Source organism: Macaca thibetana, chromosome 5, assembly GCF_024542745.1.
Source record: "Macaca thibetana thibetana isolate TM-01 chromosome 5, ASM2454274v1, whole genome shotgun sequence".
In the NCBI taxonomy this organism is placed as follows: Eukaryota; Metazoa; Chordata; class Mammalia; order Primates; family Cercopithecidae; genus Macaca; species Macaca thibetana.
The window spans coordinates 135,073,097-135,096,905 of NC_065582.1; the positions used below are offsets into that span (position 1 = coordinate 135,073,097).

A 23,809-nucleotide genomic window follows, 5' to 3' on the forward strand; every position below is an offset into this window, starting at 1 on the left:
AAGTCTGTATCTGCTTTCATAGCTATTATAAGAAATAAACAGTGTTTAAGAAAACCAACTCTTTCTATATACTCTATATAAAAAGCTTAGCAGCCTGGGCAACACGGCAAAACCCTGTCTCTACCAAAAATACAAAAAAAATTAGCCAGGTGTAGTGGTACATGCCTACGGTCCCAGCTACTTAGGAAGCTGAGGTGGGAAGATTGCTTGAGCCTGGAAGACAGAGGTTGCAGTGAGCTGAGATTGCGCCACTGCACTCCAGCCTGGGTGACAGAGTGAGACCCCATCTCAAAAAAATAAGATAAAATAAATAATAAAAAGCTCAGCATAATGTGTGGCCCATAGTAATGGGCCAATAAATAATTTATTATTCTTTCCAAGTGGACAATTAATAAGATTCTATACCATAAAATAGGTAATTAGATTTCATCAAATCCTTTATAAATGTTTTTTACTTGGACATTCCTCCATTTCCAACTCACTGCTATAGTTCCAGGAATACTTAACACATTTAGAATAGAAAAATATACTACCTTCCCCTGCATATTTTGAGTAATTATCTTCCAAGACCCATGTATCTTTTCCTGACATCTCTGAGCATGACTCCTGGAAAGAGAGATTTTCTTTTAAAATTTTTTGTGCAATAGTCAATGCCTTTGCAAATAACACTATCTTTAATACAGCTTACATATCCTCATTTAAGTATTCAATAATCACAACAGTTCATTATGTGAACAGCAGTGAAAAGGTTTAATCACTGGATATGAAGTTACTAGAAGAAGCAACGATATAACCAAAGGATCAAATTGAGAACTTCAATGTCAACAATAAAATAAACAATCACAACAACAAAAAAAGCATATATAAGTTATAAACAAATGTAAAGATAGGATTACTTATTTCCTATCCAGAAGTAAATATCTACAGCAGTAACCCCTTGCGGCTATTGCCTTCATTTAAGTAAATCTGTTCTAATAAAAGCAGTTTTCAGAAACTGATTTGAATATAATAAAGGAATGTTGTCAGAATAATGTGGAAGCACACTGTTTCAACTTTAGGAAAGGCAAATGGTTACAATCCAATTAAACAGGAAAGAAAACAGCCCTCATTTCAGATGATGAACTGGCAGCAGTACTTTTCAACTCTACCTTAAGAAAATGGCAAGTGAAGGCCTGTATCTGCAAACAAATTTTGAGTCCTTAAGAAAAGGTAAACACCACGATGAGACAGTCACTTCACACCACAAATGTGGAGAAACTGACAGCCTCATCCACTGCTGGTGGGAATGTAAAATGTTGCAGCTACTAGGGAAAATAATCTGGCACTTCCTCAAGAAGTTAAACACAGTTAGTTACCTTATGACTCACCAGTTTCACTCTTAGGTGTGTAATCAGGAAAATGAAAACATTTGTCCACACAAAAACTTGTACACAAATGTTCCTAACAGTAAAAAAAAAAAAAAAAAAAAAAAAAAAAGGAAAAACCCAAATGCCCTCCAACTGATGAACAGATAAACAAAATCTGCTACATCCATAAAATGGAATACGATTCAGCAATAAAAAATAAAGTACTGATACGTGCTATAAGATGGATGAACTCTGAAAACATTCCAAGTGAAAGAAGCCAATCACAAGGACCATGTATTAGTTTATAATTCCATTTACATGAAGTGTACAGAGCAGGCATGGGCACACAGAAAGTAAATTAGTGGTTGCTGAAGCCGGGTGGGGGAATATTTGGAGGTACTGCTAATAAGAATGAGGTTTCGGACAGGCGCGGTGGCTCACGTCTGTAATCCCAGCACTTTGGGAGGCCGAGGCAGGTGGATCACGAGGTCAGGAGATCGAGACCATCCTGGCTAACATGGTGAAAACCGTCTCTACTAAGAACACAAAAAATTAGCCGGGTGTGGTCGCCGGCGCCTGTAGTCCCAGCTACTTGGGAGGCTGAGGCAGGAGAATGGCGTGAACCTGGGAGGCGAAGCTTGCAGTGAGCCAAGATCGCGCCACTGCACTCCAGCCTGGGCGACAGAGCGAAACTCCGTCTCAAAAAAAAAAAAAAAAAATGAGGTTTCTTTTTGGAGTGATGAAAATGTTCTAGGATTGATTGTGACTATTGCACAATTCTGTGCATATCCTAAAACCCACTGAATTGTACAGTTTAAACCAGTTAGTTGTATGGTATGAGAATTATATCTGAATAAAACTGTTACAAAAATACAAGGCAACTGATTTTTTCCTCAAAGACAGCTAAAAACAATGTATTTTTATTCAGCCTCATTCAGGTCTTAATTGGTTGAGTATGAAAAGGCTCCAACAGCCCAACCAACTTACAGTATTTAAATCCAGTTCCTACTCTCTGCACACATCTTAGAGCCAAAAAGTATTTTCCCTGCACATCCCCCAGGGACCAATTTTTCCAAAGTTCCTTGACTATCCTTAGGCCGTGTGACTTTTAAGGAACCATAACCAAAAGCTATTAATTCCATCCAAAGAAGACATAAACATATTTTAGTGGAAAACTGGTGTGAATAAATAATACCTTAATATGTGTCTTTTCGGCTGTAATCAGGACAAAGTAAACACAAAGGGGAAAAAGAAGCAATCTTGTTAGGCCTGGATATTTGGAATTATTTTTGTGTGCTATACAAAGAAACGGAAAAGTTGCAAACCCTTCTATTTTCTGTATGCTAAGGATCTCCTCAGAGACAAAAACACACTGCCTGTTTCCTTCTAAGCAAATTGAAATCTCTTCCTCAAACATAAGGGCTTATAACTAAGACATTGTTCTAAGCTTTTTCTCCTGAAAGCTATCCATAACGCCTCATTCCCAACCAAAACCACTTAATTGCCCCTTGTCCCCTGCCCCTATTACTAATGACGAGCCCCAAGAACCTTACCTTATGTCCTTCATTGTGGCAGTGTTTCAGAAAAGGGTTCCTCGAATTAAAAGTCGGCGTATCCTGTTTGACTCCCGCTCCTCCCGTATCAGGTACCTACAGCCAACCATGCCAAGAGTTTCCGCATTATCTCCGCATCGGAGAGCTACAAGATAAAGCGCAAGAACACGACACGCATCTCAGTAAATCATGTATTTTGGGCCCGACTCTGTCTTCAACATACCTAGGGCACCGTGTTTTATCTCTTTTCCATACCCTTTCCTCCCGATATCCTCCAGTTTCAGAGAACGCATCCGGAGACCCATTGGCAGGTTCCCGGATTCGTCTCAATTTTGGTCCTGCCTCTCTGCTTCGCATTTTCAGGCTCGGTCTCACAAAGAACGACGATGGCGGCGGATTGTGCCAGAATGGGTGAAAACAGAAGGAAAATGAACCGGTGGCAGCAAAACCCACTATTGGGCCTCCAACACGGAAGGAGGAGGGGTCAAGTGCACGTCTTCAGGCTCAGGCCCTTCCGATTGGCTGCTGCGACACAACGTGGCCTGTGATTGGCTACGGTACCGGCGCAGGGCCTTCGGAGAGGAAGTGTGGAAGTCCCGCGCCTCTAAAGCCCGCCTTTCCTGACAAATAAAGGTCGTAGCCGCAGTCAACGGGCGGAGCTAAAGTGGTCGTGATTCATGCTGTCGCGGGAACCCCGAAGGTGGGGCCCCACGTAACAAGAAGATGACCCGAAGTTGCTCCGCAGTGGGCTGCAGCACCCGTGACACCGTGCTCAGCCGGGAGCGCGGCCTTTCCTTCCACCAGTGCGTATGGGAGCAGCCTCGGAGCCTTCGAACTCCCTGCGGGGCCCGGCGGGCCGTAGCGCGGCGTGGGGCGGGGCGGGGCCGCACTGTGGGTCGTGCAGTGGATGTGACGCGACGTGACGTGACGTGCGCAGCGTCGGGGCGTGGGAGCGGAGTTGGGGCACTGTGAGAATTGAGGTTCTCTCTCTTCGCTCAGTGTTTACCTCTTTGTAGCCGGGTCTCGCACCGCTTACCGCTGTAGCGAGAGTTACGCGAAAGGAGTCCTCCATTAATTGGATGGTCTTATTATTTAAAGTGAGGAGGCCGGAAGGGAAGGCAGTTTGGGACAACGGTTGAAGTGTGTGGCGTGTTCCTGAGCACGAGTACAGATCAGTTTTCTCCTGTACTGGCAGACATTGAAAGTTCTTAAGTGCTATTAGCCGAGCTCTACAAGGCCGGTCCGATTCTGGTTGGATTTGATCATGGGGAAGTTTCGTTTGGCTCGACAGTGGGGAAGAATTTCAGACCAGTCTTATCTGAACTTATCCATGGTTCAGACTGCTATAGGTCATTCAAATCAGTATTCAGAGTGTACCGGCAAGTAGAAAAGTGGGTAAAAGAGATCATCCCAGACAAAAGGAGCAGATTTATGGAACGATCGAAAAGAACTTTATGGTTGGAAAATGGGTTTAGGAAGAGGGTAGTTAGGAATGGCATGGGAAAATGTAAAGGATAGAAAGTGCAAATATAGAGGAATGGGAAAGTACCTGAGAGACAAGTCATTTAAAAAATTTAAATGCCAGGTTAAGGAGTTTGGATTATGTATGGTAGGCTGTGTATCAAATTCATTGATTTTTTTTTTTTTTTTTTTTTTTATGTTTTAAATAAGGCTGATCCCTCCACCTAAATTGTTAACAGTGTGAACCAATTCATTCTGTATGTGAGACGATAATTGATTTGGGATTTTTCTTGTGATAGAGGTAGCTTTAAACTAGGGAGACATGAATTCCAATTTTAATTGATTATTTACTGATCTCTGTACTTAGTTCTGGGTCTTGGTTTCTTCTTCTGTAAGAGGAATAAAAACCTGCCTTGTAGAGTTTTGTAAAACCAAAACGTAAGACTTTATAGCATACGTAGAGCACAAGGTAAATGCTTTAAAAATGGTATTATTACCAATTTAATTTTTTCCAGAACTCAAAACTAGTTATGCTAGTTAGACTACAATATTTCCCAACCTTTTTCTTCTTCCTTTTTTTTTTTGTTTTTCCTTTTTTTGGAGACAGGGTCTCACTGTTGCCCAGGCTGGAGAGCAGTGGCACTATCACAGCTCAGCGCATCCTCTATCTCCCAGGCTCAAGTGATCCTCCCACCTCAGCCTCATGAGACTACAGGCACAGGCCACCACCCCGGCTATTTTTTTTTTTTGGTAGAGAAGAGGTCTCAGTGTGTTGCCCAGGTTGGTCTCCAGCTTCTGGGCTGGGATTACAGGCATGAGCCACCCTGCCCAGCCCCAGCCTTTTTCATAGCATTTTACGCATAGGAAATAATTGTTCAATACTTTGGGGGCAAACCTGCAGCACTCTCTGGGGCTGCCTTGAAGTAACTACTCAGGTGTCCCAGGCCAATATCAACAGCTGTACTCACTAGGCATACCAGTTGGGAAGCTTTGCATCAGAGGACCACGCTAGTAATAGAAGTTGTTGGACCAGCCAACTTTTGAGGGTTGCTTGCACATTTAGAGACTATATCAAATCTGTGGAAAAGCTCCCTTGCAAATATGTTCCATGAGTTAAAAAATAACTCTGAAAAAAGATAGATTTGCTCCAACCTTATTGGAAAAAGAATTCCCTGTTCATTTTCCCTTGATCAAGTATCATCGTCATCCTGGAACAATAAAATTGTAATCCCAAAAATGGAATTAGTTGTTCCTAGGAAAGCGCAAACTTTGGATAGTACTTTAGAGTTTACAAAGTGATTTTGAATACATTTGTAGCCTCATACACTCTTACTACAGCCCCATGAGGAAGTTCTAAGATTGAGAGATGTGTCTAATACCATATAGCTGGTAAAAGGTCAGTGTTCTGATCTTTTAAAGCTATAAAGCTTAAAAACAGGTTTTCCAAGTCAGTCTTCTTTCTCAAGGTGATTGAGAGAGTATCTCAGAATTATCTTTTACCACACTGCTATATTTTTGTAGCAATTAACTGAGAAATAAAATTTATACCAATCTCAGTTCTGGTAACTATGTGCCTTAAAGTCTAAATTAAAATGCACAAAAAGCATAGTTACCTATAAATCTGTCTCTAAAATAAGTCAAAGAAGAGGGGGCAGAAAGAGTAGTTTTGTGGTTCTTGTGTTAATTTCCCAAGTTTCTTGGGTTTTTTTTGGTTTTGTTTTTTTTTTTTGAGATGGAGTCTTGCTGTCGCCCAGGCTGGAGTGTAGTGGCGCGATCTTGGCTTACCGCAACCTCTGCCTCCCAGATTCAAGCGATTCTCCTGCCTCAGCCTCCCTAGTAGCTGGGATTACAGGTGCGAGCCACCATGCCCAGCTAATTTTTGTGTTTTTATTAGAGACAGGGTTTCACCATGTTGGCCAGGCTGGTCTTGAACTCCTGACCTCAAGTGATCCGCCCGCCTCAGCCTCCCAACGTGTTGGGATTACAGGCGTGAGCCACCACGCCTAGCCGACAAGTTTCTAAACATAATTTGGCTTGGATTGAAAAATAAATAAATGCAAGGTAATTTTTATAATCAGGCCTAGCAAAAAGTAGTGCCTTTAAACATGAAAAAGTTGAATATAGTAAATATACTTGTCTTGTTTTCTACTGCTGCATAACAAGTTCCCTCAAAATTCACTATAAACATTATCTCACACATTTCTAAGGGTCAGGAATTCAGGAGTGTAGCTGGATGTTATGGTACCTGATAAGATTGCAGTCATCTGAAGGCTGAAGTCACCTGCTTTCAAAAAGACTAACTCAACATGGCCTTTGACTGGAGGCCTCAGTTGCTCACCAACTAGTTTTCTCCACAGGACTGCCTATAACATGCCAGATACCTTACCCCAGAGCAAACCATTCTCTACAGGGAGCAAGGAGGAAAACTTGTTCCTTTATGACATAGTCTGTGGTCACTTACTGTCACACGTTCTTTTTCCATTCCTTAGCAAATCATTAACTCTAGCCCATACTCACTCACGGGGAGGGGAATTAGGCTCCACCTTTTTTTTGTGACGGAGTTTCACTCTTGTTGCCCATATTGGGGTGCAATGGTGCGATCTCAGCTCACTGCAACCTCCACCTCTGGATTCAAGAGATTCTCCTGCCTCATCCTTCCCAGTAGCTGGGATTACAGGCACCGGCCACCACGCCCGGCTAATTTTTTGTATGTTTAGTAGAGACGGGGTTTCACCATGTTGTCCAGGCTGGTCTTGAACTCCTGACCTCTGATCCTTCCGCCTCAGCCTCCCAAAGTGCTGGGATTACAGGCATGAGCCGCTGCGCCTGGCCAGGCTCCACTTCTTAAAAGGAGTACCAAATAGTTTAAAATCACCACGGGAAAGGAGAAGAGTCATATATTCTTTAACCATTTAAATTTGAGCAGATTCTGTTAAGTGTAGGAAGTGAAGACAAAATACAGTAGGATTTTTAATATGAGAATTGCCCCTCTATGATTGACATAGACAATCAGATATTGAACTTGTGGATTAAAAAAATCAAAGAACTTTGAAAAACGAACTAAGTAAACTTTTAATTCACTCGGCTTTATGTTTCTATAAAGCAGTAAAATAATAAATGGGTTTATATAATAAATACTACTGCAGTATTACTATAATGTTTTCATGTTAATGGAACTTTAATCTGATTGCCATAGATTTCCAACTGATACCATACAGCGCTCAAAATGGATCAGGGCTGTTAATCGTGTGGACCCCAGAAGCAAAAAGATTTGGATTCCAGGACCAGGTGCTATACTGTGTTCCAAACATTTTCAAGAAAGTGACTTTGAGTCATATGGCATAAGAAGAAAGCTGAAAAAAGGAGCTGTGCCTTCTGTTTCTCTATACAAGGTACTAAAATGTAGGTGTAAGTCAACAAAATGAAAATTTACAGAGCTTTTAAAAATCAAGATAGCCCCTGTTATAGCTAGAATTTGCAGACAGAAAAAAATCCCAAGTCTTAAATCCAGTAATAGATTTTAAATGCTTTGAAAATTAAAAAAAAAAAAATCTATATATATTAGCATTTGTTCTGGAGCTTTTAAAAAACTATATAAATGCAAATCATTTGTCTAGATATATATAAAGGTTACTAACCAATTGCAAAAATCAACTGGTAGATATAAATAGCCTTAGAATACAGACTTTTTAAAATTATGAGACAGCTTTCAAAGTTCTTTGAAATTATGTTTTTTGGTTCCTCCTAATAATGTTATTTATCTTGATCAAAAATATACCTAATTATTAACATTGATACAGGAAGTCTATGGGAAATAATGAAACTTTCTATGAGTGAGTCACCAGTATTGGTATGATATTCTTCTGTTTCCTATGACTGGTTTTATTTTATCCTTTTACCCCTTAACGACAACTCTGACACATGGGCTTTCACTTTCTGCACAGTCTGTGATAGTCACCTGTTCTATCCTCACACTTGCCTTACTTTCCTCTTAATCATCAGAGTCTCCTTCTTTCAGTATTGGTTTATCTCATTCCCCTATTCGGAAGTATTTAGTTGGTGTCAAATTCAAACTCACCAAGTTCCAAGAGCTTACTGTTAACTGATTTGTACATTTTTAACTGCCTTGAATTCTCTTTTCAAACCGTATATACTTACTATATATGTGATACATTTGCCTGCTTTCATACTTTTGTGTAAAATCAATAATGGCTGCCATTATTGAGAGCTACAATGGTCCAGGCATTGTACTAGGAGATCTACATAAATTCTTATATTGTATCCTCAAAACAACCTTGTATTATTATCCACATTTTACAGATGAGGACACAAGGGATTGTAGAGCTTATGTGACAGCTAATTGAGGGAGCTAAGATTCAAACCCAGGTCAGTCTTAATTCCAAAGCCATGCTCTGTCCACTATGCCTTCCTTTTTGCACAAATAACTTCTCTGTCACCTTCATTAACCACGTTATTGTACCTTCTAAGAACTGCTTAAAACTCACTTCCATGAAGCCGTCCCAGTTTACTATCACTTTTCTCTAGTTATTTTATTTCAGAAACTTTCAACATCACATTAATATTTCTGTGTAGTGCAAAAAAAAAAAAAAACCAAAAACTGTTTATATTACCCTATAAACTATACATTAAAACATTCAGAGATTTTGACCTTTTCTTTCCTAACTAACTCTCCACAGCAACCAGATTAGTGCTTTGTACCTAGGGTATTTTTATAGATACTCTCCTGTGTGATTATTTCTAAAATAACTTTAATTTTATATGTCTGTCATAGATTCCTCAAGGTGTACATCTTAAAGGTAAAGCAAGACAGAAAATCCTAAAACAACCTCTTCCAGATAATTCTCAAGAAGTTGCCACTGAGGACCATAACTATAGTTTAAAGACACCTTTGATGATAGGTGCAGAGAAACTGGCTGAGGTGCAACAAATGTTACAAGTGTCCAAAAAAAGACTTATCTCTGTAAAGAACTACAGGATGATCAAGAAGAGAAAGGGTTTACGATTAATTGATGCACTTGTAGAAGAGAAACTACTTTCTGAAGAAACAGAGTGTCTGCTACGAGCTCAATTTTCAGGTATTTCCCTTTGGTAACCTGTAGTATTTACAAAAATAGCTGTTTTTCTGAAATACCATTAAATATTTATTTTGTTCTTGCCTATGAAAACATGCTTTTAGTTGGGAAGTGAAAGTCTCAGCTTAAGCAAGAAGAAAGAAAATCACCAAAATTCTTTTGTATCTTATGGTTTTCCAGTTATAAAAGTAACATTTATTATAGGAAAGCAAAGAAATATTTAAGTAATTAAAATAATGTGTAATCCCACTACCCAGAGATGAGACCATATGGTTTATACCATTTTCTGTTCTGCACTTTTCACTTTTTATAGTAGCTCTTACCCATTTGCTACTGCAAATTCATTATAAACAGTTTTAACTGCTACATAATTTTACCAAAGTTTTTTTGCAGTGGCGTTGTACTAGTTTGCAGAATTTCTTTGAGCTTGGAAATTGTGTATCTCCACATTTTTTTCTAAAATATTCTATAGAGTAGACCTGTAAACCCACGGAAAGGCTACCTAGTCCTCTTTGTGAACTAAGATATTTGAAAAAGGGCAAAATAAAAATTGCCAACTTATTCTTTGATGAAAGCAGCAGAGATTTGGATTACATTCTAGGAAAAGAGAAACGTGTCCTGTTTTTAGAAAAGAGTAGATATCTCCAAAGGAGGAGAATATTTTATGTTTTTCCAAGAGGGGACTAGAGGTCATAAATAGGAATCCCCACCAGGAAAAGAATTTTTTTTTTTCTTTCTCGATATTAGGCAAGATGGTCTGTTCAGTCTGAATAGTACCCTATCCCCATAAATGTTTTTCATATCTAATTTTCACCCTCAGATAAATACTAATCAGGAAACAAAATAAAATAAATAAATGTCCTCATTTTATTTTCTTTCCTGTTCCTCTAAAAATCTCTCCACTCAGGCTGCCACTGAATAGTAAAACATAATTCAAGTTGAAAAATTGTTTTTCCCTCTAGTGAAATGATTCCAGATGAACCGAATAAATTGGTCAAGGGGCCTACATGGATATTAACCTCTGAATAGACTTAATTAAAATGCATCTATATTTGTATTTGAATTTTGATGCCCAGTGCATTTTACATCCAAATGCTATAATCTGTACCTGAAAATTTTACTATTCATCACAAAGAATAAAAAAATTTATTTTAACAGATTTTAAGTGGGAGTTATATAATTGGAGAGAAACAGATGAGTACACCACAGAAATGAAACAATTTGCATGTACACTCTACTTGTGCAGTAGCAAAGTCTATGATTATGTAAGAAAGATTCTTAAGCTGCCTCATTCTTCCATCCTCAGAACGTAAGTGAATTACTTTATTTTTTAAAAGTGTGTTTCTTATCACCACATCTTGTTGATTACATGTGAATTACTCTTTAGATGTTAAACCATATTATTCTTTTATCACATTTTACTTATTAAGGCTATTAGTACTCATACTCCCATTTAAAAAAAGAAAACATGGACTAATGAAAAAATGGACTCCCATTATTAGCCCATTTTCTGTTTTTCAAAAACTTCTAGGTGGTACTTGCCTGTTATCATAACAGCAATATTTTCACTAACAAAATGAAGACACATAGTGTGACAAGCTTTTTGCATCTCCCAGACACTCTGGGTGGATAAAATTTGAATCCTGAAATACTGGAATTTCCAGTATACTTCAGTAGTTTAATATCTGACTATCCTGGAAAATCTAGAACAGTTCTGGATTGATCGCCATTGGTCTTAGGCAAAGCACAAAAAAAATCTGCGTTTTTTCATAAACATTGCAGTTGATGCCAATGTAGGTTGTCCAGGGAACAGATTTTGATAAATAATTTTTTAGGATTAGTGATCAAAATGGATAGATATATTTATAATTCTCTTCGTGTGGAGTAGTTAACAATGATTTTTTAGTAATGTCTTATAAATTTAATACTGAATTCTTAATTTTTACTGCTTTTACCACTAGTTTTACAGATTCCTTTTTTTATTTTTGAGACTGAGTCTTGCTCTGTCGCCCAGGTTGCATGCAGCACAGTGGCATGATCTCAGTTCACTGCAACCTTGCCTCCCAGGTTCAAGCAATTCTCATGCCTCAGCCTCCTACTGAGTAGTTGGGATTGCAGGCATGTGCCACCACACCCAACTATTATTTTGTATTTTTACTGGAGATGGGGTTTCGCTTTGTTGGCCGGGCTGATCTCGAATCCCTGGTCTCAAGTGATCTACCCACCTTGGCCTCCCAAAGTGCTGGGATTACAGGCATGAGTCACCATGCCCAGCCTAGTTTTACAGATTCCTTTTTTTTTGAGATGGAGTCTTGCTCTGTTGCTCAGGCTAGAGTGCACTGGTGCAAGATCTTGGCTCACTGCAGTCTCAGCCTCCCAGGTTCAACCCATTCTTCTGCCTCAGCCTCCCGAGTAGCTGGGATTGCAGGCGTCCACCATGCCCAGCTAATTTTTATATTTTTAGTAGACGTGGGGTTTCATCATGTTGGCCAGGCTGATCTCGAACTCCTGATCTCATGATCCACCCACCTCAGCCTCCCAAAGTGCTGGGATTACAGACATGAGCCACTGTGCCCAGCCCAGATTCCTTTTTTAAAAATTGTAGATTTTCCTGTATACACACTATTACAATAATACTACTAATAAAAGATTTAAAAATAATTGACCTTCAGAGTGGGCTGCTCTTCTAAAAAAATTTAGAAGACGAAAAATTTATTGTTCCCATACATTATATGTATATTATATATAATATATACTATATGTAATATATAATATATAAAATATATATATTTTATATATACGGTATATGCCATACTATATATATTATATATAATACAGTATATCTCATACTGTATATATATACACAGTATATATATATAAACAATTACTGTTAACCTTTAGAGTATTTCCTTCCTGTCTGTGTGTGTGTGTGTGCACTTAGATTTACTAGTGTTTACATAGTTATGATCTTTTGTAAATAAATTTCCAACCAGCCTTTTATCACTTTATTATGTATGCCTTTTATCTATAACATTATTTTGAACTCTTTATAGACAAGTTTTAATAGCTGCATGATACATGGTAGTCCTACCCTACCTAACTCTGGCGTTCTCCAGCTATTGGACATTTCTATTGTTTCCATTTTGGGGTTATAATTGTTTTTTCATATATTTAAATGAACATTTGTATATAAGGCTTTACTCTTTTATAGTATGATTTTACCATTCAGGCTAGATATTATACTTATTTATAAATGTTCACTTTTTGCTAAGCAAGAGAGTTTTATAGGTGCTATGTTAATTTCTCCTCCTATACCTTTTTGGTTTTTTTGTTTTCTGATTGATAGCTGTACATATTCTGGGGGTACATGTGATATTTTGATACATTTATATAATTTGTAATGATCAAATCAGGGTAATTAAAATATCCATCATTTATAAATCCAAACATCTATCTTTTCTTTGTGTTGAGAAGCGTATACCTTTTTAATCTCTTCTACACTGGTTTTAAAGTGTTACTTAATGATATTTCACTGTGGTTTATATAAGATATTTCATGTAACTTCTCATCTTTTTCATGGTTTTCTTCATTTCCCATAGTTCTGCATCAACTCCTAGATTAAATCTTCCTGGTAATTCCAGCTCACATTTATCTTTTCTCTCTTCATGTCATTTGGCATTTTGTGACCTTTGCTGTAACATTATATATATATTTAGATTTATAATTCCAGTATTCAAACAGTTGCTCATTTCTTTAGGTACTTTGCGTATAAGTAAGGTATATTGTTTAGTGTGATGGTAATACATGTTTGTTATAAAACATTCAAACCATATATAAGTACATAAATACCAGAAAGTGAAAAACACAGTACTTCCCTTCCCCTAATCCCACAAGATAACTACAATTAGCAGTTTTGTGTATATCCTCCGAGTTAAAAAAAAAACAAAAAACTATTTACCTACCAATAAAATTTTGTTTTAGTGGCCATATAGTGTTCTGTTATATTAATGGTATATAGAGCTTCCGTTTATTTTCTTATATTAATGTAAGATTATATTATATTAATATAAGATTCTAATATTAATGGTATATACATTTCCATTTATTTTCCCATATAAAAAGTGATCTGTTTTTAACACAGTTATCTTAAGTATTAGATCTTTATAATCATTATATTTAATATTCATTTATTCAATAAATATTTATTGATCAGGAGCGGCCAGTGAGGCAGGAGGAAAACCAGGAGATTGTGATGGCCTGGAAGCCAAGTGTAGAAAGTATTTCAAGGAGGGAGTAGTCCACTATGTCAAATGCTGCTGGGAGATCAGGTAAGATGAGGACAGAGAATTGACCATTGGATTTTGCAAGATGAAGGTCATTGGTGACCATGACAAAAGCAGTTACAGTAGAGTGGTGGAGAGGTAAACCTGGCTGGAGTGGGATTAAGAGAGACTAAAAGTGAAGAAGCAGAGAAAATGATTGTGGACTCTTCCATGGAGTTTTGCTATGAAGGAGAGCAAAGAAATGGGTCTGTGGGTAGAAAGGAACATGCATTGAGGAGAGGGTGTTTGTTGAGATGGCAGATGTTCCAGCATGTTTGCATGTTTATGGGAATAATCCAAGAGAGAAAAGAAAATTCGTGACGTATAAGAGAAATGATAATTGCAGGAGGATGATATCCAACACCACTGTGGAAGGAAATGTGACCTTAAGGTTTTGGGACAGTTCATCCATTGAAACAGGAAGAAAAGCAGAAGTACAGATACAATAGGTTAACAGATTTGGTAGTAGGAAAATGAGTTTTGTCTTTTAAAAAGATGGGTTCTTGGCTGGGCGCGGTGGCTCACACCTGTAATTCCAGCACTTTGGGAGGCTGAGGCGGGCGGATCACGAGGTCAGGAGATTGAGAACATCCTGGCTAACACGGTGAAACCCCGTCTCTACTAAAAAAATACAAAAAAATTAGCCAGGCATGGTGGCGGGCGCCTGTAGTCCCAGATACTCGGGATTCTGAGGCAGGAGAATGACGTGAACCCGGGAGGCGAAGCTTGCAGTGAGCTGAGATCGCACCACTGCACTCCAGCCTGGGTGACAGAGTGAGATTCCGTCTCAAAAAGAAAAAGAAAAAGATGGGGTCTCACTGTGTTGCCCAGACTGGCCTTGAACTTCCGGGCTTAAGCAATCCCGGAGTAGCTAGAACTATAGACATGCAACACCACACTCAGCAGGAAAATGAGTTTTTATTGCATTGCTTCTGTTTTCTCAATGAAATAAAGTTATTAACTGAGAGTTGAGGAGGAAGGCATTAGATTTGGAAAGAAAGGAGAATATGTGACCAGTCACTGACAGGAAAAGTAAGTAACTAGAAAAATGCAGTACCAGATTTGTGGTCAAAACTGTTGTCTTTCCCTCCATAATGATGGAGAAACAATTAGATGGTTAAGAATCGGACGATGACAGACCAAACTAGACTTAAATTTTTTTTAAACCCTTGGTTTGGTTAGATAGGGTGCCTCATGAATTTCTGATTGTCATATATCTTTCTCTAGTCTTAGCTACATCAGATACTTCTCTAATTTTCTGTTTACTGATGTTGGATCCTTTTTCAGTTCTCCCTGGATTCTTTATGTCCAAAACTTTCCCAAAGCTGTTTTTTTATAATTTTCAGTGTTTGCGGTCTTTTAAGGTAATTTATTTTCACAAATCCTTTGAAACTAAGTCTTAATAGCCTCAACTTTCTTTGTTATAATAGTGATATGTTTAGTGTGATCTTGGTCATAGATAGAAAATGCTGGCACAGTTGCTTCTTATTTATATTTCCTCTGTTTCTAATTTTTGGTTTATATTCACTGCAATTTAATAAACCAACTCCCTCTATAGATTACCTGCTGTGAGAGAATCAAAAGTAACGACAGTGGGAGTAGCTAAAAGTCTTAACAGAAAAACACTTAGCACTGCAGATCTCTAGGACTATATTTTTCCCAGGCAGAATTTTAGGCCACACAAGTGACTCCCTATAATCATTCCATAACTAAGTTATTAGATATTGGTTTGTTAATTTAAAATATCATGTTGATGAGAGTATAAATGAAAATTGGTTTGAACTTTTGCAAGGACAATTTGGGAATATGAATTTTTTTTTTTTTTTTTTTTTTTTTTTTTTTGAGACAGAGTCTTGCTCTGTCGCCCAGGCTGGGGTGCAGTGGCCGGATCTCAGCTCACTGCAAGCTCCGCCTCCCGGGTTTAGACCATTCTCCTGCCTCAGCCTCCCGAGTAGCTGGGACTACAGGCGCCCGCCACCTTGCCCGGCTAGTTTTTTGTATTTTTTAGTAGAGACAGGGTTTCACCGTGTTAGCCAGGATGGTCTCGATCTCCTGACCTCGTGATCCGCCCGTCTCGGCCTCCCAAAGTGCTGGGATTACAGGCTTGAGCCACCGCGCCCGGCCTGGGAATATGAATTTTAAACTGACCCACCAACTTATGTGCAGCTGAAATCCAAACTTTGTCTTTAATTTCTTATTAAAATATAAGTAAGTTTACCTCGGTATGTTATTCCTAGGAATTACACAAATGACATAAATATGTATATGTGTATGGGTGCACATGCATACACATACACATTGTGGTACTATTATCTAAAATTTGAAATTATCAAGATGTCCTTTGATTTGAGTTGGTTAAATTATTTTTCATTTAACTATACTGTGGTATATACTGTGTACACAGTTAAAATGTTGCTGTAGGTTGATATTTAAGGGCGCATAAAAATATGTGAAACATTACTTACCATTAAGTGAAAAATAGTTTCAGTATACAATTTTGAAAATTATATCTAGGTATGTATACACAAAGACATTAACAGTAACTTTTACTTCTTTATACTTTTTGTGTTTAGTTTTTTTAAAAAGAAGAATGTCTTTTTTTATGATCAGAAGAAAATTGTTTTATTTTCAGAGAAGAAGAGAGATTTAAAGGAGAAATTGTTTCCTTCCTTACCGTTCTAACTTATGAACTTGGTTTGGGTATGCCTACTCTTTCTTGTAAAAACTTTAAAAAATAAATCAACAAATCTACATACCATTCTGCTTCATGTTCATGACATTGTTTTAGTAGCTGTAGATATTCAGATACCATTGAGATTTCCATTTAAAAAATCAAACTCAGCAGAACATAAGTTGGTTGTTTTTTTAACCCTAACCCATTTAAAATAAAATTACATAGAGACATTAAGTGCTTTGTTATGTATGTACCACATATGCAACACAGTTAGCATCTTTGGTGCTTATTTGAGAATCCTAATGTAAAAGAAATAAACTAAACAATTAAAATTCGGTGACATACTTGCAAAGAGTTGTCAACATTCTAGTGTGCTGTAGCACTGCTATATTGCTTAGTCATTGTCTTACTATTTTTTCCTTTTTTTTTTTATCTTTTAATTTTAGGTTCCGGGGTACATGTGAAGGTTTGTTACATAGGTAAACTCATGCCACAGGGGTTTGTTGTACAGATTATTTCATCCCAACCTCCAGCCTTGAGTAGACCCCAGTGTCTGTTGTTTTCTTCCTTGAGTATGAGTTCTTATCTTTTTTTTTTTTTTTTTTTTTTTTTGAGACAGAGTTTCACTCTTGCCCAGACTGGAGTGTAGTGGTATGATTTTCGCTCACTGCAACCTCCACCTCCCGGGTTCAAGTGATTCTCCTGCCTCAGCCTACCAAGTAGCTGGGATTATAGGTACACACCACTGAGCCTGGCTAATTTGTGTATTTTTAGTAGAGATGGGGTTTCACCATATTGGCCAAGCTGGCCTCAAACTCCTGATATCGGGTCATCTGCCTCCCTCGGCCTCCCAAAGTGCTGGGATTACAGGCGTGAGCCACTGTGCCCAGTCAAGTTTTCATCATTTAGCTCCCACTTATAAGTGAGAACATGCAGTATTTGGCTTTCTGTTCCTGTGTTAGTTTGCTGAGGATAATAGCCTTTAGCTCCATCCATGTTGCTGCAAAAGACATGATGTCATTCTTTTTTATGGCTACATAGTATTCCATGGTGTGTATGTACTACTTTTTCTTTATTCAGTGTGTCATTGATGGAGATTCAGGTTGATTCCATGTCTTTGCTATTGTGAATAGTGCTGCAATGAAAATTTGCATGCGTGTGTCTTTATGGTAGAATAATTTATACTCCTCTGGGTATATAACCAGTAATGGGATTGCTGGATCAAATCATCGTTCTGCTTTTAACCCTTTGAGGAATCACTTTCCACAATAATTGAATTAATTTACACTCCCACCAACAGTGTATAAGTAAGTTTTCCCATTTCTCTGCAATCTTGCCAGCATCTGTTATTTGTTGACTTTTTAATAATAGCCATTCTGACTGGTGTGGGATAGTGTCTCATTTTGGTTTTGATTTGCATTTCTCTAACGATCGGTGATGTTGAGCTTTTTTCATATGCTTGTTGGTGGCATGTATGTCTTGAAAAGTGTCTGTTCATATCCTTTGCCCACTTTTTAATGGGCTTGTTTTTCTCTTGTAAATTTGTTTAAGTTCCTTATAGATGCTGGATATTAGACTTTTGTCAGATGCACAGTTTGCAAATATTTTCTCCCATTTTGTAGGATGTCTGTTTACTGTTGACATTTTCTTTTGCTGTGCAGAAGCTCTTTAGCTTAATTAGATCCCACCTGTCAATTTTTGCTTTTGTTATGATTGCTTTGGTGTCTTTGTCATGAAATCTTTTACTGTTCCTATATCCAGGATGATATTGCCTCAGTTGCCTTCCAGGGTTTTTATAGTTTTGAGTTTTACATGTAAGTCTTTAATCCATCATGAGTTAATTTTTGTATGTGGCTTGTAAGGGTCCAGCTTCAGTCTGATGCGTATGGCTGGCCAGTTACCCCAGCACCATTTATTGAATAGGGAGTCTTTTCCCTTTTGCTTGTTTTTGTCAGCTTTGTAGAAGATCAGATTGTCATAAGTGTGTGGCCTTATTTCTGGTTTGCCTATTTTAATATACGAACAACAGATACTTTTGTCTTCTGAATAGATTATAACCTACTTATAGTCAAGGTATGTCTTTTGCCATCCTGTAAGTATGTTGTTTTGTTTTGAGACAGTTTTGCTCTGTCACCTAGGCTGGGGTGCAGTGGCGCAATCTCGGCTTACTGCAACCTCTACTTCCCAGGTTCAAGCACTTCTCCTGCCTCAGCCTCCTGAGTAGCTGGGATTACAGGTGCGCACCACCATGCCCAGCTAATTTTTGTATTTTTAGTAGAGATGAAGTTTAAGCATGTTGGCCAAGCTGGTCTCAAACTCCTGACCTCAGGTGATCTGCCTGCCTCAGCCTCCCAAAGTGCTGAGATTATAGGCATGAGCCACCATGCCTGGCCTATAAGTGTGTTTTTTAAACCTATTAATGGATCATGAAATTAGTGGGTCATAATTGCCATTTAAGTATATATAAACACACATATATATATATTTAAACTATTACAGACATCCCTTGGTATATGTGGGGGGATTGGTTCTAGGACACCCCCCACTTGTGCCAGTATACCAAAATCCATGCATACACAAGTCCTGTAGACAGTCCTGCAGTACTTATGTGTATGAAAAGTTGGCTGGCTGTATACGCAAGTTTTGCATCCTATTAATACTGTATTTTCTCTCCATGCATTTGTTTGAAAAAAAAAAAAAATTCAGGTATAAGTGTACCCATGCCATTTAGTTCAGAAGTCAACTCTGTGTGTGTGTGTGTATGTGTGTGTGTGTGTGTGTAGTATATATATTTCATATATGTGAAAGTTCATAGTATGTACTAAAGGTGAATTTTGTTTATGAAACTCCTAGGTGACACTTAAAATATTTGGAAAGCCCTATCCCAAAATACTTAGGGAAGAACATTAAACTCACAATTAAGTAGAGGTCAGCTGTCCAAGAAGAAGCCTTGGTTGCCTTAGAATATAGCCAGAAAATCAGAAATTTAACTTAACAGACATTTGAGTTACAAAAGTATATGTTAGTTACAGGTGAACATCCTAGTCTCTGCCTCAGAATCCCTTTAGTTTTAGACAATTATTAAATGTGGCTGTTTTCTTTCCTGGTCTATAACAAGTTAGAGTAAACTAGAAGTAAGAAGAATTCCAAAGATAGACACCGTAATAGGAAGAAAATACTTAGCAGTCTGAGAAGAGCAGGGATACTATGAAAAACAGTAGCGCAGGTAGGTTGTATAGGGGTGCAGATGCACACTTGTTATATGCCTTTAAGGGTTTAATTTTGAGGCTGTAAAGAATGAGAAATGCACTAAACCCCTGGGCATCAGGAAAGCCAGGTTTCACATTCATTCATAACTAACAGTATATTATGGGCCAAGTCGCTTAACCTCTCCCTCTGTCCCAGTTTCCTAATCTGTAAAATGAGGTAGATGTACTAGATGTTCTCAAAGGTTCCTTCACATTCAGCAATTTTCTCATTTCAGTGAATTTACAGGTAAGACTTGTTTATGATTTACCATATAAAAAGATCAGTTAGAACAAACTGGTTAGTTGTTTACTTTTTAAAGAATAAATGAGGAATTAAAAATATGTTGTATATTTGCATCTTAAAATACTACTTTGTGTTTCTAAGTTTCTCTTATCTTACTATTTTATTGTAACGAATTTACCATTGAAAATATTTATAGAGTTTGGCTGCTTATATACTTGGCTTTATTTCTACAGGGATAGGAGACTACTTTAGTACTGCTTAAGGCATTTTCCCATTTATCTTTTTATTTGTCTTTAAGTTTTCTGTTTTTCACTTTTTATATATTCTAGGTGGTTATCCAAATGCCAACCCAGTCCAGGTTTCAACAGCAACATTTTTTCTTTTCTTCAACGAAGAGTAGAGAATGGAGATCAGCTCTATCAATACTGTTCATTGTTAATAAAAAGTATACCTCTCAAGCAACAGCTTCACTGGGATCCTAGCAGTCACAGTTTGCAGGGGTTTATGGACTTTGGTCTTGGAAAACTTGATGCTGATGAAACGCCACTTGCTTCAGAAACTGTTTTGTTAATGGCAGTGGGTATTTTTGGCCATTGGAGAACACCTCTTGGTTATTTTTTTGTTAACAGAGCATCTGGATATTTGCAAGCTCAGCTGCTTCGTCTGACTATTGGTAAACTGAGTGACATAGGAATCACAGTTCTGGCTGTTACATCTGATGCCACAGCACATAGTGTTCAGATGGCAAAAGCATTGGGGATACATATTGATGGAGACGACATGAAATGTACATTTCAGCATCCTTCATCGTCTAGTCAACAGATTGCATACTTCTTTGACTCTTGCCACTTGCTAAGATTAATAAGAAATGCATTTCAGAATTTTCAAAGCATTCAGTTTATTAATGGCATAGCACATTGGCAGCACCTTGTGGAGTTAGTGGCACTGGAGGAACAGGAATTATCAAATATGGAAAGAATACCAAGTACACTTGCAAATTTGAAAAACCATGTACTGAAAGTGAATTGTGCCGCCCAACTCTTTAGTGAGAGTGTAGCCAGTGCATTAGAATATTTGCTATCCTTAGACCTGCCACCTTTTCAAAACTGTATTGGTACCATCCATTTTTTACGTTTAATTAACAATCTATTTGACATCTTTAACAGTAGGAACTGTTATGGAAAGGGACTTAAAGGGCCTCTGTTGCCTGAAACTTACGGTAAAATAAACCACGTGTTAATTGAAGCCAAGACTATTTTTGTTACATTATCTGACACTAGCAATAATCAAATAATTAAGGGTAAGCAAAAACTAGGATTCCTGGGATTTTTGCTCAATGCTGAGAGCTTAAAATGGCTCTACCAAAATTATGTTTTCCCAAAGGTCATGCCTTTTCCTTATCTTCTGACTTATAAATTCAGTCACGATCATCTGGAATTATTTCTAAATATGCTTAGGCAGGTATTAGTAACAAGTTCTAGCCCTACCTGCATGGCATTCCAGAAAGCTTACCATAATTTGGAGACCAGATACAAATTTCAAGATGAAGTTTTTCTAAGCAAAGTAAGCATCTTTGACATTTCAGTTGCTCGAAGGAAAGACTTGGCACTTTGGACAGTTCAACGTCAGTATGGTGTCAGCGTTACAAAGACTCTCTTTCACGAAGAGGGTATTTGTCAAGACTGGTCTAATTGTTCACTAAGTGAGGCATTATTAGACCTGTCAGATCATAGGCGAAATCTCATCTGTTATGCTGGTTATGTTGCAAACAAGTTATCAGCTCTTTTAACTTGTGAGGACTGCATCACTGCACTGTATGCATCGGATCTCAAAGCCTCTAAAATTGGGTCACTATTATTTGTTAAAAAGAAGAATGGTTTGCATTTTCCTTCAGAAGGTCTGTGTCGGGTCATAAATATTTGTGAGCGAGTTGTAAGAACCCATTCAAGAATGGCAATTTTTGAACTAGTTCCTAAACAAAGGGAATTGTATCTTCAACAGAAAATATTATGTGAGCTTTCTGGGCATATTTATCTTTTTGTAGATTTGAATAAGCATCTCTTTGATGGAGAAGTGTGTGCCATCAATCACTTTGTCAAGTTGCTAAAGGATATAATAATCTGTTTCTTAAATATCAGAGCTAAAAATGTTGCACAGAACCCTTTAAAACAGTCAGAGAGAACTGATATGAAAACTTTATCAAGGAAACACTGGTCATCTCTACAGGATTATAAATGTTCAAGTTTTGCTAATACCAGTAGTAAATTCAGGCATTTGCTGAGTAATGATGGATATCCATTCAAATGAGAGACCTAGAATATATTAACATTTTAATTAAGAACACTTGGTCAACATTTTTTAAAGTTCAATTTACCATATTTTATAAATTGATCATTCTGCACAGTGGGCAAATTTGCAATTCTGACTTATTAAAATTTCAAATTCTGCATATCACAAAATCTGCTTATACTTTTGGTATGGCTTGTAGCATTTATGAGTTTTCCAAAATGTAGAAAGCAGTAAGTCAGTAGAAGCAGACTGGCCAACAGGTACTGTCTTTGAATTTACTACTGTAAGACTAAGCAGTGTTACTGGACAGTTTTAACTTGTTCAATCTGCTTCAAAAACAAGAAAAACAACTATGAGTTATCAAAACATTGACTACTTTTATGACTACACTGCATTTCTAAAAGATCTTTGGATTACAATTCTTAAAAATATTAACAATACCTATAAAACCTTGAAGATAACTTTTACTTAAATATGAAAATTAAATTGTAGTTTGAAAATTAGGCTCAAACAAATATCAAATACTGCAAAAATCCCCTTGTCCCAGGATACCTAAAATAGAAGTGCTTAAACTTCGTCAGGCAGAAGGTAAAGGACATGAGCCATGAGATTCTTCCTTGTGCTACAGCCACACTGGGGAGTGCAGTCTGGAAAGAACATACCTAATGTGTTTTTCACTGTCCATTATCTCTGAACTTTGAAATATTACTTTTGAATAAAAGGCTGGAGACTTAGATTGACTTGAAAAAGCTCACTGCTCATCAGAAAACAGGGGGAACCTAATTTGAAGATGGAAGCATACTAAGGACAATTTTCTCCACTCACATCCACATTTGAAAAGAGAAACAGAAAAACATAGGTAACTCTGCTTTCACAAATGAGAATAGTTTAATGGATAGAAGAAACAAGCACATTATTCACCTGTGTTATAAAACATCTCTTTTTTTGTCACTAAGTGTTTGCAAAGTACAGTTAATCCTAATATGAAAACTTAGAATTGTAAAAGATTAATGATAACGTAAAAGTATATTAATTAAAATTCCCCTTACAAAGTATATTTTGATATGTTTGTTTATTCTACCTCAAACAAAGGCTTAAGTTTTGAAGTGTAACCAATTTATACTTCATTTTATACAGAACCTATTGCTGAAAAGTCTGAATATTGTGCTTTTTTTGTTTGTAAATAGAATTGAATACACCAGGATAAATCTTATTTAAAGGAAGCCTGTTTGTAAATCACCAACTTTAACTTATTGCTTATATAAATCCAAGCTCTGTACCTGATCTTTATGTAAAGCAAGATTTATATGTGTAGTTATCTAATGCCCTTTGGTGTTACATTTGACTGATGTGCAGATGTCTGTATTTTAGTGTTTTGCATTACTTTAAGTGCTAGATAAATTGGAAAGAGATGGTCGATAGAGACGATGAATATTGAAGAATCTGAAGGTCACAGATTTCTCTTAGATAAGAAGATAAGAATAGTCTCATCACTACTTTTAGCCCAGTTAATTGCTCCTGCACTTGTGAAAGGGCTTGGAGTCTTATACCAGATTTACTTGATATGATACACTTTACA

General features: G+C 37.4%; 3 protein-coding genes across 7 annotated transcripts in view; all 3 read left to right on the forward strand.

The window, feature by feature from the left end:
• The window catches only part of MRPS18C (mitochondrial ribosomal protein S18C), an 856,900-nt gene that overhangs the window by 251,009 nt on the left and 582,082 nt on the right, over window positions 1–23,809 (forward strand). The window lies entirely within an intron of this gene.
• Window positions 3,460–23,577, forward strand: THAP9 (THAP domain containing 9). Of its 3 annotated transcripts, none has more exons than XM_050790126.1 (5): window positions 3,460–3,702; window positions 7,557–7,752; window positions 9,153–9,456; window positions 10,612–10,762; window positions 20,271–23,577. In XM_050790126.1, the coding sequence occupies exons 1-5, from the start codon at window positions 3,623–3,625 to the stop codon at window positions 22,246–22,248; spliced, it is 2,709 nt and encodes a 902-aa protein (XP_050646083.1). In that variant the 5' UTR covers window positions 3,460–3,622; the 3' UTR covers window positions 22,249–23,577. The 3 variants fall into 3 exon arrangements, with proteins under 3 accessions (XP_050646083.1, XP_050646085.1, XP_050646084.1); XM_050790128.1 differs by lacking the exon at window positions 3,460–3,702 and adding an exon at window positions 4,112–4,290; XM_050790127.1 differs by lacking the exon at window positions 3,460–3,702 and having other exon boundaries at window positions 7,677–7,762.
• The window catches only part of COPS4 (COP9 signalosome subunit 4), a 160,207-nt gene continuing 155,360 nt past the window's right edge, over window positions 18,963–23,809 (forward strand). Inside the window, exon 1 of the mRNA XM_050790165.1 lies at window positions 18,963–18,972. The gene's annotated coding sequence lies outside the window, so the exon portion shown is untranslated. The remainder of the gene's footprint in view (window positions 18,973–23,809) is intronic.

Excerpts from the sequence above, each read along its gene's own strand:
- THAP9 (XM_050790126.1), top strand. The coding sequence starts at position 3,623 with ATGACCCGAAGTTGCTCCGCAGTGGGCTGCAGCACCCGTGACACCGTG. Across the intron at positions 9,457-10,611 it reads GCTACGAGCTCAATTTTCAG|ATTTTAAGTGGGAGTTATAT; the intron begins GTATTTCCCTTT and ends TTATTTTAACAG. Across the intron at positions 10,763-20,270 it reads CATTCTTCCATCCTCAGAAC|GTGGTTATCCAAATGCCAAC; the intron begins GTAAGTGAATTA and ends TATATATTCTAG.